Genomic DNA, 21,068 nt, shown 5'->3' with positions numbered 1-21,068 from the left:
GCTTCCCATAGCGCCCTTCAAATTGCGCTTGACCATCGCTGACACAGCTGCATGATCTACCGCAACCTCAGTGGTAATGCACAGAGTTTCATGGCTTCAGTCTACAGAAGTACCCAAAGAATTGCAATCAAAGGTGGAGAACCTCCTCTTGATAGACAAAAACTATTCGCTGAAAAAACTGATGAAGTCCTCCATGCTAGCAAGGACTCAAGAACTACGTTAAGAACATTGGGCATATATGCACCACTGTACAGATGCAAATGTTATGCCCCATATCAGAGGCACAGGTCCTTCCCTTATTCTGCATTTCAACATAGCGCATTCGATCAGCACCGTCCCAGACAGCGCCCACAAAAGTGATGTTACCAGAACAACAGGATGTCCAACTAGCAGAATAACCAGCAGTAAGTTTGACGTGCTGGTCAAGAATCTGCAAACAGTTTCACTTATTGATCATAAATGTGAAGAGACCTGGTTATTTCATCATGGCCTAACACCATTCCAACCATCATCACCAATTGATGGGTTTTCGAGGTAGTAACATCCAGTTACTTGATTCCCTTCACTTCTCTCCCTCCTCCCTCCCCACCCTCCCTGTCTCTCTTCAGAGACCCTTCTCATGAGACTTTCCTGAGACAAGAGGTCCTGCAGGCTTCTCACTTGCAGTCAGGTGGATGGAGGCCAATCCTAGACCTCCGCTGATTCAACTGACATCTTTGCAAACAGATTCAGGATGGTGACCTTAGCATTGATTATCCCAGCTCTAGACAGTGGGGATTGGTTTGTGTCTCTTGACCTGCAGGACGCCTACTTTCATGTCACAATTCATCCAGCGCACACGCGTTTCCTAAGATTTGTCATCAGATCTGAACACTTCCAATACTGAGTTTTACCCTTCAGCCTGTCTTTGGCACCCAGAGTGTTTTTGAAGACACTTGTGATTGTCATGGCTCACCTCTGTCGAGCTGGGATCATTATCTTCCCCTATCTCGATGACTGCTTGATCATGGGCCCATCTTTTGATGACGCTTCAATCCTCTTATGTTGAGGGCAGTCTTCGAAGCTCTTGATCTTTATAATCAACTTCCAAAAATCGTCCATGACACCACAACAGTCTCTGGAATTCATCGGCGCACATCTAGACCCGTCCACTGTCCAAGCGTACCTACTGTTACACAGATTTCAAGCTATTAAGGATCTTGTTCAGATCCTCTCCACATGCCCCACGATTTCCATACTTACCTGCCTCCAACTCATGGGGCACATGGTGGCTACCACATACGTCATAGCACATGCAAGGCTTCATCTGTGGTGTCTCTAGCACTGGATAGCCGCTGTCTACGGCCTGGGCAAACATGACATGCACAGGTGCATTACAGTGCCACCAAAAGTTGTGAAGTCCTTGGCTTCGTGGACTGTCCCCAGCAAAATGTTAGCTAGTGTACTCTTCCACCAGCCTCAACCCACAATGCAAATTATGACCGACCCATCTTTGGTAGGCTGAGGAGCACATGTTAAAGGCCATCGTGTGCAGATTGTGTGCAGATCCACTGATCCATAAAAGAAACCTCCCATCATATCAGTCTCCTAGAATTGAGAGTCCAGTCCCCTGTCCAAAGCAGGACTAATTCCAACTAAATCATCCCAGCCAGGGCTTTGTCAAGCCAAGACTTAAAAACCTCTAGGGATGGAGATTCCACCACCTCCCTAGTAACTCATTGTCCCATCCTTTAATGCAATATGGCAATTCCTATCTTTCTGAATTGTGAATACATTAATTACCACAAGGCAGGGAATTCAGCACTTTCCATTCTACCTAATGCTACAGTCCATCAGTGTCTTTGGAATGTTCCTATCCCTTCATTCTCTGACTGCTGAGGTTGACAGTCCACCCTAGTTTCATGCTTCACAGGCAAATGCACATGACTAGAAAAAATAAAGCTGCTTTTATCCATGTGGGAATCATGAGAATTTAAGTGAAACTGATGCAGAAGATATTCTTGCTGTTTAAACATAAATTGTCCATGCTAGCCCTTTCACTCCTCACATAAGCAGCGATTTTTCATGAGGGCCCATTATCTCCAAAAGAGGATGCGATCAGACCCAAAATACTTTATTTTTTTTAAAAAAAGCTTTGCTGATGTGCAAGTTAGGAGGATCTATGAAGGAAAAACTGAAAGAGACAATTGCCTGCAAATGTGATGTGATGGTGGATGTTCATGTGAAACCCTGCCCTCTGCTGGACAGACTTAATTTTGTGAAGGTATCTGTGATTCTAGTCCCTTAAAATTAGAAGCTATGCAGGGGTAGGGCAATGGTTCTCAAATGGTTTATGTTAGCAACCTCTTTCACGTGCAATTTTCTGAGCAAGAAATTAAAAACACATTTACTTTTAATGCTATTTTACATGCTAAATTTAGAACTATTTAAAACTAATTTAACTTTGTTCAACATTTATAAATTAAGACTAAGCCACATTTTATCAAATTATTGTTAAAATAACACTGCTGGTTATAAATTGTTACTGATAAGATGAATTTTCTTTTAATTCTTGGCATTAATTAATCAATGCAGCCTGAAAATCAGTGAAATGGATGATGCTGTTTATTTGACACAAGACATTTTGTTCTTGGCCTTGTGTTAGAAAGAGTACATCTAATGTCATCCTTCACATCAAGCCAGTTTCAGGACTTTATTTTTAGTGGGAGAAGGCTGGAGATCCCAGTGTTGTATTTGTAGGTGGGTGGGATATAGAAGATTTCACAGGGAGAGCCCGGATTTCACGTTTTTCATGTGAATTTGGTAGGGCCTTAATCATGTTGATAAATCATGTTGTTCCTGTCTTTACTACATAACTATTCAGCCATCACAATGAAAAGGTTCCTTAGCTGGAAATGAAGTACTTCTGTTAGCACTAGGAATTAGCATGAGAGCTCTTAATGAAGGGCTCTCAGATGTTCACTGTTCACTGACTTGAGAGCACTATCAGTGTTGATTTCCTTCTCTTCGCTGAATGAAGTATGGGAAATATGTCATATCTATGGTCAACTTACTGCGCCACTAATTTATCTGGAATGTTCTGGTTTTATTAGTCAGGACTATCAATGCTGAGTGTTTTCCCTGAAGTGACAGGTTGAGGTCATTAAATTTAGCGAAGATCTCAAGCAGAGAAGCCATTTCATGTCATTGAACTTTTTATTCAGCTTGTGTTTTTCTTTTTGCAGGAAAAAGTCTGCCATCACTTTATGAAGTATAAAAACACACTTAAATGCATGTTCTCTAGAAAGCCATCACAGACATAAGTGTGGAAAAGTAGAATTTTGTATTCATTGCCCATTTCGTTGCAGAGCCCTCAAAAGAGACAACCGTTCAGGACATGTGCTTTTAATGAAATTCACTGTCCCTATAACAGCATCTACTACAGCGTTAAAGTACACTGGCAAGGTACTTTACAGCTAGGGTCTGATGATGAATTCCAAAATGAGTGACAGTCATGTTAAGTGATGTGCAATTTACCTTCTTCTGAAAACCAGACTGTGCATGCATCATGGCTGGAGCACCATCGATACAGAGACCACAAAGATTTCTCCACTTCAGGGCCATTGCTTTTAAAAAAGGCATTCTCCTTAATGAAAATGTCCTGTGCTGTTGAGGTTATTCTGAAGTTGTTCACTGAATAAGAACTCATCCTTAACATCCCTGGCATTAGCATACTGTATGAACTATCAATTGTGCACAGTTAGTGACATTAGTATTTTACTGATCAAGTTGCTAGCTGAACATACTGAAAGCAAAATGTTTAATTACATGCACAGCTTGTTCTTTGATATCTTCAAACATCGCACACATCCTGTGTTTCACAGTATCACTCAACATAGAAAGCACATTAAGCTTTTTGGCAGTATCATTGCCAAACATAAATGACACAATATTTTTGCACGCTAGCAGAACAAGCTTCTCACTTATATGTGGGTTCTTGGCACGGGCAATTTGAGACACACTATAAGAGGTCGCCACAAGAAATCTACACCAAGCCTGGATTTCTTGGTCACTTCTCTGCATTTGAAAAACCCATGTTTTGACTTCTATGCTTGGGATGTCTCATTTGAAGATGTTGCTGCAGTTTGCATGGCTTCATCAATTCAGCAGCCAAAATTTTGCAGCAAATGGCACATTGCAGGTTTTCAATATTTGAGGTAATAATGCTGGTAAAATCATGTTTAATGTAAGTCTCGAGGTAATTTTGCTCTTTAGTAGCTTTAGGTATAGAGATGGCCATTACTTTCAGGAGAAAGCGAGTGCTTGTGTGTGTCAAATTATAAATTCCTTTTTTTTCTGATCTCAGTGTTCTGGTTGGTCTGTGATTTAATTCAGCTCTTCAGCTGCTGAGCATTCAAGCCTTAAATTGTCTCATTCCCCTTGCAAGAGGAATAACGGTAGTTTGAATTAGGAGTTTTAATTTGAACTACCTAGTCAGTGCCGCATGTAGCCGCGGGCAGGGAATTCAAACTACGTGACATTTAAAAATGGTGGTGCCTGCGAACATGCAAAGAAAGCCCGGGATATTTAAATCCCGGGCTTCATTTGCAAGTTCAAATGCCTACATTAGCCACCCTAGTTCGAACTAGGATGGCAGTGTAGACATACCCCAGGGGAGTAGCAGTGAATTTCTAGGTCTATCTAGTTTTTATGAACTATATGAAGAAATTTGTCAGATGTTTCCCTACATAAGCTGAGTGCTCTGGACAGCTGCCAGAGGGTCATGTTCACATTTGGATGGATTTAAAGTCATTTTTGAATTAGAAAAAAGCAGAGGAAAATAAACCTAAACCAGCAGAATTTACAGAAAACCCTCCATTTCAAAACTGCCCCTTGTCCCCATAGCTCCTTCATATTGCCTCTCTTCCATCATTTCCTCCTCCCTGCAAGACTGCTTGCTTCCTTATTACCCCTCTTCTTCCTCTCTTTCTTTCCTCCTGCACCTTCATGGCTGCTTCTCTTTCTGCCTTATTACCCTCTCCTCTCCATGGCTCCTTCACTTCCTGCTCCTGGCTGCTTCACTTTTCTACCTCTGTTTTGAGTGCCTCCAAGATTTGGGTACTTGACCTGAGACACCACGCGCCTATCTTTGTGAGTTGCTGAGCACTGCAGATCTCACTGATGTCTGCTGGAGCTATGGGCACTTTCTACATATTTAGAAAAATCAGGTCCCAAAATGGAGACACCCAAAAGCAGAGGTTGCTTTTGAAAATGCTGATGCAAAAGGCTTGACATTTCACTTCGGTGGCAAGAGAGGAAGCAAATGAAAAGAATGGGGGGAGAGGTGAGGGGAGCAAAGCTAGAGCTATTCCTCGGGGAGTAAAAGAGGCTGGTAACCAAAACAGCACTGTTTAATCAACCCAAGTATCAAGAATTTATTGCCAACACTATGAATTTAAGTAGCCTACATTTTAAAAAAGGCAAATGCTAGCAAACTAGTGATGTCTTCCCTTTGCCCTTCTAGAATTTTTCCTAGGTGGTTGTAGCTAGTATTCATGGAGACTTGACTCTCTTGCCTTGCACCTTGTGTACTCACTCACATCAGTGCAGAGTGAGTGGACAGTGGTCATTCTGACTGGATAACATTTAACAGATGCTTTGCACTGATAAACTGCCTCAGCAAGACACAGGGCAGTGAAGAATAAACTGTTCCTCTCCAAGCTGACAGGTGGCAAACTAGCATCCCTTTCTCCTGCTTTTTGCCTATCTCCAATTTAGCAAGAGGCTAGCAAGTCTCATCAAGAAACCAAGGAAAGTGAGTATAAGAATTTTCTCCTTTTAATTTTTCCATTAAATACCGCAAGGTGACAAGAAGCCAGTGTCCAGCAGCAGATGGGAAGGATGTCCTAGTGACTGGGCAGCCAGCCTGAGACCCAGGATCAATGTCCAGTTTTGCTGCATGCTTCCTGTGTGACCCTGAATATCTCACTTAGTTTCTGTGCCTCAGTTTCCCATCTGTAAATGGGAATAATAGCCCTGCCCTGCCTCAGAGGGGCATTGTGAGGATACAAACCTTGCATATTATGAGGTACTCAGATATTGTGCTGATGGGGGCCCAATAAGATCTCAAATAGATAATTTTCCCAGTTGATTGTATCATAAATAAAATGTAGAAGTAAGTGCATCACTGCTAGACTCTGACTTTTGCCCCTTCCCACATTCCTTTCAGTAGGACATGAGTGCTGTGCTAACTGTTTAGTTCAAGCTATATTATAGGTAAATATTACCTATAAATGTTCTGGTCCTACCATTTGTTCTCCAATTTGCACACAATTTCCACACCTAATAAAAGTAAATGTCCTCTTCATTTAATAAACAGCAAACTAGTCCCAGCTCTATCCCCATCATGCCACTTGGATACTATAGAAAGATAACACTGAAAATCCCATTCTATAACTAGCCACTTACAAACAGACACAAAACAGGACAAAATGGCTCTTAAACTACTTTTCCCTGAATACCACTGGTCTGGGGGTAGGAATTATGTCCTCTTCCTAGGAATTAAGGTTTCATTCAGCCATACCTGTGGGTTACTTTGTAGGGGAATGCCTACTGGAAGAAGAGCACCTGAGATGGCAACTTGGTTCTACCTCTCACTGATCATACTGTGACGTAATCGAACATATGGACCCCATCAACACCACCACGCTAAGGTGGTTCTTTGATGATCAGCCCCTAGTTTGGGTTACTCTACAGAAATAACTCTTTTGATGATGTCTCTCCAATCCATGGAAAGAGCAGGCGTTTCAAGCATCTCTCTTGCTCAGTGTATCCCTCGTCTCAAATTAGGGTCTGTGTGTTTCCTCTCACACCAAAACAACAGAATGCAGGACAATGTAGCACTTTAAAGACTAACAAGATGGTTTATTAGATGATGAGCTTTCGTGGGCCAGACCCACTTCCTCAGATCAAAGCTCATCATCTAATAAACCATCTTGTTAGTCTTTAAAGTGCTACATTGTCCTGCATTTTGCTTCAACTACCCCAGACTAACACGGCTACATTTCTATCACTACAAAACAACAGAGACTTTGTTGATTAGGGAAAGGAAGAATAAAACTGCACCTGCCCATTTCTTTGCAGTAACCTTAGGATCTCAGGCTCCAGCCACCTCTTTCTGGCTTTTGTCTCCCAACCTGTGTGACTTTATTTTTAATCAGTAGGAGGAGTGGTAGGAGCAGTGATACAGTTTTTTTCTCCTGTCCATCTGCTATTGATACCTAGCACTCTGGGCAGCGGTTCCTAGGGGCAGGGCCGCGGACAGGCGCCTGGCCATGTTCCCGCTAATGTGCGCGCCGGAGCGACCGGCTGCTCAGCTGCTCTGGGGCGGGGCCACGTGGCGGGCGCCCTGGCTCTAGCTTCAGCAGGTCCCCAGGCCGGAGCTGCGCGGTGGCCCCAGGCCGGGCTGGATCCGCGTGGCCGGGGCGGGGTCCAAGTGCGGGCGGAGCTGCAGCAGGACGAGCCACCAGCGTCAAGGGGGAGGTTGGAGCCGCATTGCCGGCCCCGCGCGGATCCCGCCGGGCCGCACCGTGCAGGGGTGAGTGCAGCTCTCGCCCGCGCCCTGCCCTGGCCGGCGGGGAGCCCCGGGAGTCGCCGCGTCCGGCCCGGAGTTGTGGCGCGACTTTCCCGCGCAGCCCCCCGAGAAACGCCGAGCCCGTAACCCCGGTGCAAGCGCCTCCCCGCGCTGGGACCCGCCACCCTCTGCCCAGTCCCCGCGTGGGCCGCCCCAAGCAGCCTGCTGCCCCTCTGCCCGCCCTCGGACTGCTGAATTGGGGGTGTTTTGAGGGGTGTGGGCTCTAAGCGGTCGGGAACTTAACACTAGGCACCGGGACGTCTGGGTGTGGAGCTGGCATTGGGGGGCTTCGGAGGTGGGGCCAGTAGTGGTAGGGCAGGAATGGGGATAATATTGGGGACTGGGGTCTGGCACTGGAGGGCATGAGGGGTTGGGTACAGTGGGGCTCTGGAAACAGGCGTCTGGTACTGTGGGTCTGGTGGTGGGGGGCTCTAAGCCTTAAGGGGTGGGGGACTGGCCAAGCTGAAGCCAGCTGTTTGCAGTGGTTCTGGGGGCTGGGGCTTTCCGTGGATGGGTGACATTTTATTTGCACATTCATTATTTGTGTAACAGATATGCAAATAAAATGTTACCGGTCCACCAAAAGTAGGTGAATGTTGCCAGTCCTCAGTATTAAAAAAAAAAAAGGGAACCACTGCACTAGTGTGCAGAGTGTAAGCTGGTGCAAGGGGGGGAGGGAAAAGAGAGACACCAACAATTCAAGTAAGTATCAGAGGAGTAGCCGTCTTAGTCTGGATCTGCAAAAGCGGCAAGGAGTCCTGTGGCACCTTATAGACTAACTGAAATGTAGGAGCATAAGCTTTCCTGGGCAAAGACCCACTTTGTCACTTGCATCTGATGAAGTGGGTCTTTGCCCACGAAAGCATATGCTCCTACACTTCAGTTAGTCTATAAGGTGCCACAGGACTCCTCGCCACTTCAAGTAAGGTGTACTTTAGGTCCAAAAGGCTTCCTGCCTTTTTGGAGCTCTCCATTCTCTCTTGGCTGGGTTGCTTGGGGCAGGGCCAAGGAGACTGAAACCTAAGAATGGTCTGAGATGACTTATGGACAATCTGATCCTGGGATCATCCCAGAGGGGTTTGTGGGGGTGCTTGATGTGCCATGATCTATTATCAATCCCTGCCAAGAATTACAATGGGTGTTTTGACATGGATACATATCCCATGGGGACTAGGGTGGGAACCACCCACACACTTCATGCAGGTCAATGGATGGCAATGAGATGGTAATACCAATGCCTGTAATTAATCACCCAGAGCGCTCTCAGCACTTTATTGAAGCTGGCCAGTATCACAGTCATTCTGGGCCAGCACTGGAAGGATTCTCTCAGAGCAAAGATGAAAGGTTTGGTTGGGTTTGCCCTTTCGAATCCCCCAGAACACTCCCTCCCCCCAGTGAGTGTATGTTTGGTCAAAAGTAAGACCTGATCTGGCTGGATGCAGGACTGCTGCTATATATAGGCTTGTTCACCCCTTGAGAAACCTGAGTCTTATGAAGGTGCAAGGTTGGTAAAAAGGCAAGAGCTACCATTTGAGGAAAAAAAGGTTTATTTGAATTTTTATAAAAGGAAAGAGGTTTTGAATACATTATAAATATTCTGCCATGTGTAACCATTCAATAAATAAATAAATACTGCAATATAAACAAGTACTTTCTTCTTAAAAGCTGGTGATGGCCAGCACCCCTTTAGAACCATGAACTCTCTAATCCCACTTCTGTTCTGTAGGGTTAAATTTATGCTTTGAGGCACAAGCCAATCTACATTTCCTCTTAGCACAGAGGGACCAAATGGCCCCAATTAAATACATTATTCTCCATTGATAAACAACTTTTTTTTCGCATCCCAGCCCCCCATCATTTCTTGTGTGTATGGTTGTAGTGTAATATATTACACCAGGATGGAGTTCTACAACTCTTACTTACACAAGCCTTTACACTCATCGACTCATATCCTAGAGACCTCTTTGAAGTCAGTGGAGACAATTTACACCAGCTAAACATCTGCTGGATGTTCAGCATAAGTTCAGCAGGATCACTCATGTGACTATGGGTTGCAGTATACGCCCTTAATTTAGATTATGGATTTGATTTCCTCCTTGTATGCTGGTGTAATCAGAAGCAACTCCACTAAAGCAAACAATTACATTGGTATGAGAGGAGAATTAGGCCCTGCTAGAATATATATTTATTCTTAATGCTCAACTCTCAATCCATCTTAAATCATTAAAGGAGAATGATTTTTCCTTTAGGCTATTTCAGGTGTTAATTCCACTTAAAGGTACCAGAAAAGGGCCAAAGTGCATGCAGTCTTTCTCTCATAACTATTGTTGCAAAGTCCAATCAGAAATGCATGGGAATCAAGTGAAACTATTAAATATATTATATATAAATAGTTTTACCTGCCCAGCATGGTCCTGCTAAAATTTAGATGGCAAGAAATTTACCAATTTACCAAAATGTAGATGGTAAGAACCTCTCCCTCATCCTTTTAGGCTTGAGTTTTCCTTTTGAAGCTAAATTGTATTTGTTGTTGGTTTAAAGAATTTTCCTGTTTTTGGAACACTGGACCTGATTCTTCTCTCATATATGCTGGTGTCAATCAGGAGTAATTCCATTGAAATCAATGGACTTACACAGTTAAAACTACTGAGAGAGCAGAAACAGGCCCAAAGTCTATTCCAGATCAAACTTTGATGGTAAAGCCATTTAGAAAGCAAAAGATATTTTGCAAGGCAGCTCCTTTGCTCACTTGTCAATCCAGAGCAATTCCACTGAAAGCAATGCTCCTTACTCTGATACTACTTCTGGTGTAACTCCACTGCTTCAATGCAGTTAACTTTTGATGGTCATAAGTGTGAGATCAAAATAAGGCTTGCTGTATCTTATAGATGCCCCTACAGCCGAGATCTTTTATACAGTATTAGCATGTCTAAGGGCTGTTAAATATACGCAGCTAAATCTGTACTGGGAGGAGAAAATGCCCAGATAAAGAAACACAGATTCTTTGACGTGCACACCATACATGCTAACCTGTTCCATGCACTAGTATCACAATTTGTTATTTCTGATATTTCCTATTTTTTCCTGCGTTGAAATTCTAAGACTCTATCTCTTCTCTCTGTACTTATACACCTCTTTTCTGGGACACAGTTGACCACCAGAAGTATGGTATAGAACCAGTTATGAACAAAACAAGTAGAAAAGCTATCTGAATTTTTCCATACCTCAAAGTAATTTTAGTTTGGGTTTAGTTTGAGCCGGTTCTTATTGTATTCCAACTAGTATGTCAGTTATTAGGATCAAATTCTCCCATCGTTTACTCTACTTTTACACCAGCAAAACTCCTCTAACTCCTGATTCTCACTAGAGTGAGATGAGACTCAGCCTCTAATCTTAATTACCAAAAATTTACATCATAAACTTTTCTGTATAATACACAATCACTTATTTACACTGCTGTGCTTGTGCAGCCTCCTGACCTAGAGTTTGAAGAGTAGATTAGAAGCAAACTTCCCTGTCTATGAGCTTCAGAGGGGTAGCTGAGAGAGTCTGTAACAGGAAAAGCTTTTAAAACAACACGTAGTCTAGTAGCACCTTAAAGACTAACAAAACATGTAGATGGTATCATGAGCTTTCATGGGCAAAACCCACTTCTTCTGGTCATCTGAAGAAGTTGTTTTTGCCCATGAAAGCTCATGACACATATGTTTTGTTAGTCTTTAAGGTGCTACTGGACTATTTGTTGTTTTTTAAGTTTTCCCTGTCTAAGTTAGCGTTTCAAACATTCTAAACCTGATTCTCTTCTCAGACATGTCAGTAACAAAATGTCAATGACTCAGCCTTTGGTGGAATAACTCTGATGTAAGCTAGAAGGGAGTCAAGATCCTAAAATGTTCGGTTGGTGTTATTACCTTGCAAATACAGCTTATTTCAAGTGAAATAAATGACCTATAAAATAACATACAATTGCATGTTTCTGTAAGTCACCTACAAGAACAAAGCTTGAATTCAAAAGTTTTCAATGCTTTTCAGGTTTCTAACAGACCTTGTGAAAACTGAATATAAAAGATGTTGAGGGGCTAGCCAGTTCTCTCTAATATATTCACCCGCGTCTCCACTCTGCAGAGATGTGGCCCTGGCTATCTTGTAATGTAAAGGCGTGGACTTGCATTCCTTCTGACATCCATCATGGCGAGTGGGTCATCCGGGCTGACTACATCATTTGGATTGATTCTCATGGGTTCTCTAGGCAGGTGATCAAAGTGAGTCTGCAACCTCTGAGGTCCTGTGTCAAAAGCCTCTCCCCGAGGGATCAAAATCTGGAGGGGATCAACATCTGCATTCCTAGTGTGCCTGTGGGGTTCGGGTGTGTTGAATCGGATCAGAGGGATTTCATTTCTCCTGGGCAAAAACTGGGAGTATGGTGGCAGATTCATACCAGGGAAGAAAGCTTGTTTATTCCTGCCCAGGCTGACCAGGAAGTTGTGCTTGGGAGACTGGTACACATCATATCCATTTTCCAGTGTTCTGTGTTTAAACATGCAGTCCTCTTGACTGAAGTAATGCTTCGGAAACAAAAACAGAACAACCATTAATGGAAGGGTTTAATTGTTAAGAAGTGTCAACACACAATTCAAGGGCAATGGGCCAGATCCTGCAGTCATGGGTGTAGTCCCACTGGCTCCAGCCAGCCATTTTGCGTGAGAAAAGAGTATACAATTTGGCAAGTGCCTTAGGAAGAGCTGTGCAAATCATTGATTTTTTTCAGTGTAATGGCTGAATTAGTGTAAACAAAGTTGAAAGAACTGTTTGTGTTTTTAACCTTGTTTAAAAAAAATAAATCAGTAAAATTCAAAATTAAAAAGGGTGCTTCAAATATATTTATTGAATTTAGGAAATGTCAAAGCCAAATATTTTGATTAAAACAAATCCCTCCCCCTCCTTTCCAGTAACCCTCCAAAAAACAATTTGACCTGAATTTAGATTAACTGAATTTGCATCTTTTTGTAAAAAAAAAAAAAAATGTGGCCAGCAAGATGCGGAGGGCCACCTGTAACATTTTGTACAGCTCTCTGACTCTAGTGGGAGCTGAGGTGCTTGGGACCTTCTAGAATGTGATCAGTGCACTACAGGATTCAATCCTTATCTCTCATGAGTCTCTGATTAGGTAACAATTCAGTAAAATGTTCCGCTAACAGTCATTCCCCTTGTATGTCAGAGTTCCTAAGAGGTTTTCAGCAAAGATCTTTATTCAACTAAAACTCTGCCTATGAAGGTTCTAATGTCAGAGCCATTTCCAGCCTGGATGGCAGACAGCAGAAATCCTGGCTGATCATTCTTGACTTAATTCTGACCTTGGTTACTCCACTGTAATACCTTGGGCTTTTGTGGAGATCTCACTTGCACATGGCTAGTACAGGTTTGACATCCCTAGTCCAGCACCCTTGAGACACTGACTGGTCCCGGAATGAGGGATTTTGCCAGATCAAGGGCAGTAATTTTTGGCTCCTCTGACACCAGCTCCAGCCCTGGCCCAGCCCACCAACCTCCCAGTCGGCTCCCGACCTGCTGCTGGCTCTTCTGCCCTGCCAACTCTGCTGGGCAGCCATGCCCCAGGGCTCCCGACGCTGTCAGGCAGCTACCACTTGTGCAGCTCCTGGCCTTGCCAGGCAGCCACAGTTCCACTGCCATGCACTGGGCAGCCCTGCCGGCAGCTTGGTGTGGGCAGCCTGCTGCCCTGCCAGCCCCCCGGGGCTCCCTGCTGCTGGCCCTCCACGGGGACTCGCTGATCTTGCAACATCTGTGCCAAACCATAGATATTGCTGGACCAGGGAGTCCCAGTTTACAGAGTTTCAACTTGTAGAATGAAACTCAATATAACTGACTAAAAGAAACAAGTTTAACCTGAACCCAGGGCCAGGTCCTTAACTGTTGGATATCTGCGTAGCTTCCTTTACTAGTAGTATATAACTTGATACCAGATGAGGATCTGGCCCTAGAATAAAAAGAAACCTGTTCTGCATTTCACTTTAGTCTTGGTCAAGTTAGAAGCACTCACCGATCCAAAGATATTTCCTTTAATGTCCATACATAGGTAGCGCCCACTCTTTACACCACTTATCACCACATAGCCAGCATCCTCAGATTTGATCATTAGAGCACCTGTAAAGAAAAATGAAGCTATCTAAAAGTGGGGCAGGAGTGATCTTTTTATCAATTTATCAGGCGGTTTCTTTGCATCCACTGCTTGTGTTTAGTTTTAGTACAGTTTTGCAAGTTTCCTCTTATTCTTTAAATATTGAAGCCCAATACGCAGAACAATTGTAGGTATTTTTGTTTTGGCATTAACTTTGTAAATATTTCTTAATCCCTTTTTTAAGCAAATTCCATCTGGATTTCAGCTGTTCAGTATTTACCCTTAGTGGGAGACCCTTGCTTATGCCTCTCGCTTTCTCAGGAGTGCGCAGCTTGCTTTCATGCCATGATAACAGGATAAGTGTAGCAGCAATGGGGTCCCTTTGGCTGAATGCACAGAACACAGCAGCAAAGTCACTCTGTACATCTTGCACAGCACCCTGAGGGAGATCGTTATATCTTAGCAAAACTGCAGCATCCTGAATATTTACTATCACTTTCCATCCTGCTTACCTCATTCCTATAGGTGAATTTTGTTATCAAAAGATTAAAAATGTGTGTAATCTTACTGGAGCTTATTCTCCACTTGGCCACACAGGTATTACGGCCATGTAACTAAATTGATATGATTCCATAAATTTCATGTAAAACTGGTGTAACAGAGAGAAGGTACAGGCCCTTTTGTGTAAGCTTTAATCCATAATTCCTAATTGAGCCAATAACATACAAACATGATGCCTCTTGATTTGATCAAGATAGTTGTAATTTATGCAATAATACATTTTATATTTAAACAGAAGGCAAACTTTTCTTTTTCTTACCCATCCCCTTAAGCTCCCTGTCAATGGGAAGATTTTCCTTCTTGATGAGTAGAATTGCAGTGGGTTAATGGGTTAACAATCTTCAATATTCCTAGCAGATCAGAGTTTTGAAATGGGCAGAGCACTTTTTAAATAGCATTACAGATACTCTAACAGAGTGCTTTAGTTTCTACAAGCTAATCTTTTGAAAAATCAAAGAAGTGTCCCCATATTGTGCAAGAAAAATGAATCTGCTCGGGCCCAATTGTAAACCTTTCAGTCCCACCAGAGAGCAATTATTTACACAAGTAACATCACTGGAGCCACTTTGGCAAATTCATATGCCACAACTGATTGACAATCACCATCTGTCCATTTTCAAATTCCCATTATTTAAGTTGCAGTTGTATGTGCAGCTATCCATTTTAGGTGCACAAGTGTGCTTTGTACCGAGAGAGTTTAGATGCACAGTTCTAAAACTTATCTCTTGAGCAACTTTTCAGAGAAAGGAACCATAGCTGCTCTTGCGAATGAGCAGTTAGGCAGGCAGTTGCATAGATGCAATTCTCCTGTGTCCACCAGTGCAGGTTTTGTGGGCACAAGTTTGCTCATTGGGCTTTTCTTTGAAAAAATACGGCCTAATTGGCTTTACCAAACATGACTTAAATTTGGACTCCTGTAGAGTATGTTAAGCATATATCTTAGCAAGATGATGCTTCTATAGAGCTTTATAGATACTAGAATCTGTAGTACTTATTACTAATAAAATGATAACATAGTTTACATTTTTAAGCAGCTTTGACTTTTTTAAAGAAAAAGATTTTAAATACATTCTGTTTGTCACTTGTGGACAACACAATAATTTCATTAGCCATAGCTATTATTGTCTGATTACATCTCCAGCATATGGTCTTAATATTGGCTCAGTGTATTTTCAATCTCCTGCTTATCATTATCTTTACCCAGCCTAAAACAAGTTTGGATTCTTTCCCTTAGAATAAAAAGTCTTAGGCTCTTTTCCCTCTTTGTTGGGGCTCTCTGACTAGTACAGTACTTACTGTAAATGGTTTGGTGAGGTGTGCCGTCAACATAACCATCAGGGTTGATCTGCAGATGGAAGCTGTTCTTCTCAGTAGCTGTGTACAGGTGTATCAAACTATCCGTTTCCCCCCAGCTGGGATTCAGCAGTGAAGAGAAGTAGGGAAAGGCAGCAATAGCTTTGAAGCTACATAGCACGAACAGCATGAAGTTCAGGCAGCTGCACTGGCTGGGCTGTGACATGATGCTCCTTCCTTTCTGACTGGTGCAGTTATCTGAAACTTGATACTTTCTCACTCCTCCTGTGTGTGTCTCTTTGCCTTCTCTGTGAATATTTGGAGTATGCTGAGTACGAATCCTCAGATGGGTTCCCTACTTTTTTGCAGCAGCTTATAAAGGGCAGCTGAATGACATCACACAGGAAAAACTTGTCCACATCCTTGGTTTTGTGAAAGCAACATTTTTAGGAGTGTCTTGAGACCTCAAAGATCCAGGGAAAAGGAATGCACGTAGGATCTCTGGAAGGAATGTAAGGTTTCTAAAGACAGCTCTCAAAAACCAGTCACGTCTTCAAATATTATCTACAAAACTCTGACATCTGAAAGCTTTTCACTTCCCTACCAATAAATAAAACAGCCCATTGTATGGAAAGCGTTTTGGGAAAAACAATGGGGAAAAAAATTGAAATCTTTTTTTTTTCTTCCAGATTTATTTTCCTCGTGTTTCTGAATTAGAGCTTGATCCTTCAAAAGTGCAAAGTACCACCTGCAGGGGCTAAGTGCCTTCAACTTCCATTCAACTCAGAGGGAGGTAAGGGCGTTCTGTACTTCTGGACAATTTGTGTCCAGATCCATTACAAGTCTATTTTGCAAATGCATGGGTCTGATTTTCCTTTCATGTAGGTGTAACTTCATGAAACTCACACTGATGTAACTGCACGAAGTGGGGGTGGAGAGGGAGGAAATCAAGCCTAGTTACATTAGCTCTCCTTTCCCCCCCCCCCTTGATTTTAAGTGACTCAAAATGAAGGACTCAATGATTTGATTTTGAAATGGGTAAGTAGCTGAAAACTTTTTATAAAACAATTGCTGAGAGGTTCTGGTAGTTCATTCCTTCTCTGTGAGCTTAGATAGCACTAACTTTACAGATTCCAGGTTAACTAACCAGAATAACTTTTATTAATCTGAAATATGTAGCCTATGCGTATATTGTAGTACTGTAAATATAGCAGTCATGTTCTAAGAGACATGTAAAAGATGTCAAGGTAAAACCTAGTATATATGAAAAAAGTTATAAAAGTAGAGCTGGGAGAAATTTTTTGCTTAAATACTTTTTCAATGAAAAATGCAGTCAGTGACAAGCATATGGCAAGTTCATGTGTTGGTTTTTTGCTACATAATTTCAAACATTTTAAAATGTTTTTAACAAAAAATATTTTAAAATGGTTGAAATAAAAACAGAAAGCTTGTTTTGTAGAAATGTTTGATTCATTGGGATTCTTCTATCCCAAGTACAGGACTCTGCACTTGTCCTTACTGAACCTCCTCAGATTTCTTTTGGCCTAATGCTCTATCTGTGTAGGTCACACTGGGCCGTATCCTTGCCCTCCTGCATATCTACCTCTCCCCCTAGCTTAGTGTCATGTGCAAATTTTCTGAGGGTGCAATCCATCCCCTCATCCAGGTCATTAATAAAGATGTTGAACAAAACCAGCCCTAGAACCAGTCCTTGGGGTACTCTGTTTGAAACCGACCGTCAACATGACATCGAGCCATTGATAACCACCCATTGGGCCCGATAATCTAGCCAGTTTTCTATCCATTTTACAGTCCATTCATCCAATCCATGTTTCCTTAACTTGCTGGCAATAATATTGTGGGAGACTGTATCAAAAGCTTTGCTCAAGTCAAGCTATATCACATCCACTGATTTCCCCATTGTGAATCTCTGAAACTGGACTGTGCAAAAGTTGCTTTTTACAAATAAACAAAATAAAGAAGCCAGAGATTTTATGAAAAATAGATTAATCTATTTCATTTATAGAAATCATAGGTTTTACTTTTAAAAATGATAGGCAATATTGTCAGGAAAAAAAATTAAATTGACAGTATAACTTTAAATATGACATGCCAAATTCTTAATTTCCCTGAGAAAATCTGGAATAGTGTCATCAGAGTAGGTAGATTTTTCTAGCAGTGTAACTAACCACAGAATCTGGCCTGTTTTTCTGTTCTTTTGAATTAACATAACTGTGCCAAATTGTGGCTGTCTTATATCTGTGTACATCTTGACTGACATCAATGGGTACACATCTATGAATGTGAGAGTAAAATGTGGCCCAAAATGTGCAGGATGAGAACCTAAAGTGGTGCAAATCAGCAATGCCTCAGTGTTATAAGGGGAGATGTTTATAGTAGGGTGTTAAAAAGCAGTTAATTAGGTAACCATGTAACTGCTAAAATCTTACATACTGCAGTATAAAGTTTAGACTACAGAGCCTGCAGCCAGTTGTCCTCCTGGGAGCGGGGCCAGGATCTGATGTGTAATCATTATGGTAAGCAATACATTCATGTGTATCAATTAACCATTTAAAGGATTACACTATTACATCCCTAGTGTATGCTATGTAAAGATTTTAGCTCATGAATACGTTATGCTAATAAAAGTGTTATGGTATAATGACTGTAAGGATTTGTAGTCTCTAACTACATTTTTAACTGAAGCATTTTAATTAAAGCTATATTAAAGTGATGTATCCATTTTTAGAGCTGTTCAATGGGGAAAAAATATCTGTTTACTTATTTCAGTCTCTGATATCTTCAACATAGAAATTATCATACATGATCTTACCAATGGTTTATCTAGTCCAGACCTCTATTGGGCAGTGTGGTGTGTGGGGAAGGATATAACACCAGAAGGATGAGAAGAAGGTACAAGACACCCTGTAGAAAGCAAATGCGTGTTAATCTATTTCCTGGAAAATTCTCATAACCCCTAGTAGTTAGAGATTGACTTATATCCCGAATCATACAAATTTATAACCATCATAAAACTTTAAAAAATATTTACTATCTATTCTTGTTATCCACCTAAACATCAAGTCTCTCTTCATATATTAGTTTGAATTCAAATGAAACTTCAGTTGTGAAGAGACTCTGTGCTTGCTCCATCTCAGTGAATATCCTCAAATGTTCTATTCTTTCTGTGTTAGGTGCTGAACCTTGCCCTTTTAGAAAGGTTCTCATAGGATCAGCACTCTCCCTGATTTCACTTAGGGCATGTCTGCACTAGCAAATTATTTCATAACTAATTTTGAAATAATAACTCGTGAAATAACTATTTTTAAATAGCCTGTCCACACTACAGGGGAGCCTCGAAATTAGTCTGTGGCAGGCTCCTTAATGTGGACATACTACCTTGATGGAGAGCTTCAGGAAGCACTGGGGAGTAATTACTTTGAATGACTCTGGGGAGTAGTTACTTTGAAATACAGGCAGCCCCCGGTTTACATGGATCCGACTTACATCGGATCCCTACTTACAAACGGGGTGAGGCAACCCCGCACTAGCTGCTTTCCCCCAGCAGACCAGGGAGACGCGAAGCGGCTTTTCTCAGCAGACACCTCAGCTTGAGAATAAAGGACTGAGGGTAGTGAGGTCTGGGAGAATAAAACTGAGCTCTGGAGACATGTTTGGCTAGAGTTTCCCCTACAATATGTACCAGTTCCGACTTACATACAAATTCAACTTAAGAACAAACCTACAGTCCCTATCTTGTACGTAACCCGGGGACTGCCTGTAGTGTGAGTGTGAACACTTCACGGCTGCTATTTCAAAATAACTCTTTAGAAATAAGCATTATTTCTTGTGGAAAGCAGCAGTTATTATTTTTAAATAACCACCCCCTTATTTCGAAATAATGGATTTGGTACTGTAGACGCTCCGCTTGTTGTTTCAAAATAAGGGGAGATATTTCAAAATAACTCCTTAGTGCAGTGCAGGGCATAGCTTTGTTTAAACTCAAAGTCTAAAGCAACTTTGTTTTAAGTCTCATCTGTCATATTGTTAGTGTGGATTTTGCTTTTTAAAGCAATTTTAAAAATTGGACTGTAATTTTGGAGTTTTTTTTTAAAATAGTTTATTCCTTTGTTCATTTCTTCCAATGTGAACCATTTGTTACTTTGTACGTTGGTCATCTACTTGCATGTCCAATACATTGAACTTTTGTACATCAGTTTCTTTGGTTATTTGAGCTCTCCAAGTATGTTTGGTGTGTTTGACTTGGGGGAGAGAGATGAATCACCACAGTATGTACAGGGTGAGCTATGTAATCTTGTAAAGGAAAAATGATAGGTGTTGACTGTGTTGGAGGAGAAAAAAATTAACTGAGTTTGCAAACAAAAAGTCTCAACAGCTTCTGAGTTTCAGTATTACTTTTATATTTATTTGTACTGAGATAGCATTTAAAAGCTCCAGCTGAGAACTAAGCCCCATTGTGCTATGCCTTGTACAGACACACAGTATAGGACAGTCCTTTCCTTGAAGGTTTATAATCTAAATAGACAAGAGAGAGAAAAAGAAGTGCTGTTACCACTGTTTTGCAGATGGGGAGCTGAGGCACATAGAGATTAAGTGACTTGCCCAAGGTCACTGGAATCGAAGCATGATCCTCTAAGAGCCCCACTAGTGTTTTAAGAGCAGGATCCTGTTTCCTGTATTGTTTTGGGATTAATCTGATAAGAGGGCTTCCCTAATATATTGCTAGTTAATTTAAATATTTATTGAAATAAAAAAATATTTTCCTGTTTCCTTATGTTTTTTTGCCCAGTAGTCAGGTGAATATGCAAAAGGGTCAGTAAGAAGAGGGGTATTGAAGGTTGTAATTCCTCTTTGGATTGGTGGAACAGTGTTATAGATTGTTTGTTTGTTTAAATCAGTCAGTCTGGCTGTTCCTCTGCATGACTTTCACTTTTTTTTCTCTTGGATTTAAACTGCTGAACTAACGGAGGGAGAAAAGAAAAACAGTAGCAAAAAATATAGGCAAGAAATGAGGTTAGCTTGGAATAACTATTTCCTTGCTTCCTTTCACTACCTGAAGGAGTAGAAGGTAGTAAAGTGTCATAGTAATGTGACATACAGGAATTCCTGGCTATCCAATGATGTTAGATGTACTTTTATAAAGTGTGGTCCTCTTTCAGTGATTTGCCTAAGGCAAAAACCCACCTGGAAACTTTTTGTTGAGGCCGTCTTACAATGACTGGAGGGCCTATGTCTATTTAATAACTCCATTTCTTGAAGTCTCCAAGCAAAGTGATTTCTAATTCTTCCAAGCTATCTAAGGCGAGTAGACAACACTCCTTTTGGAACTTCACTTCAAGGTGTTACGAAGTTAAGTGATTGGTGGAGGCACCAAAGAGAGTACAGAAGTGTTCCTGCTAATGAAGATGCCATCTACTCAAAGGTACTCAAGAATCTAGGATGGCT

At 41.7% G+C, this 21,068-nt stretch overlaps 1 protein-coding gene and 1 long non-coding RNA gene across 2 annotated transcripts in view; one reads left to right on the top strand and one right to left on the bottom strand.

The window, feature by feature from the left end:
- Nucleotides 1-7,205: 7,205 nt before the first annotated feature.
- LOC142818777 (uncharacterized) overlaps nt 7,206-21,068 on the top strand; it is a 68,709-nt gene continuing 54,846 nt past the window's right edge. Inside the window, exons 1-2 of the long non-coding RNA XR_012896415.2 lie at nt 7,206-7,576; nt 16,292-16,395. This is a non-coding gene — a long non-coding RNA (uncharacterized LOC142818777). The remainder of the gene's footprint in view (nt 7,577-16,291; nt 16,396-21,068) is intronic.
- On the bottom strand, nt 9,148-15,973 carry FGF23 (fibroblast growth factor 23). The gene is made up of 3 exons (XM_006123048.4): nt 15,606-15,973; nt 13,671-13,774; nt 9,148-12,177 (listed from the first exon to the last, which is right to left on the bottom strand). Exons 1-3 carry the CDS (start codon nt 15,826-15,828, stop codon nt 11,752-11,754), a joined length of 753 nt encoding a protein of 250 aa, XP_006123110.2. The 5' UTR covers nt 15,829-15,973; the 3' UTR covers nt 9,148-11,751.

This window comes from Pelodiscus sinensis, chromosome 1 (genome assembly GCF_052426305.1).
Source record: "Pelodiscus sinensis isolate ZL-2025 chromosome 1, ASM5242630v1, whole genome shotgun sequence".
In the NCBI taxonomy this organism is placed as follows: domain Eukaryota; kingdom Metazoa; phylum Chordata; order Testudines; family Trionychidae; genus Pelodiscus; species Pelodiscus sinensis.
The sequence above is the reverse complement of the archived record's forward strand: the minus strand, read 5'-3'. Positions and strand labels throughout refer to the sequence as shown.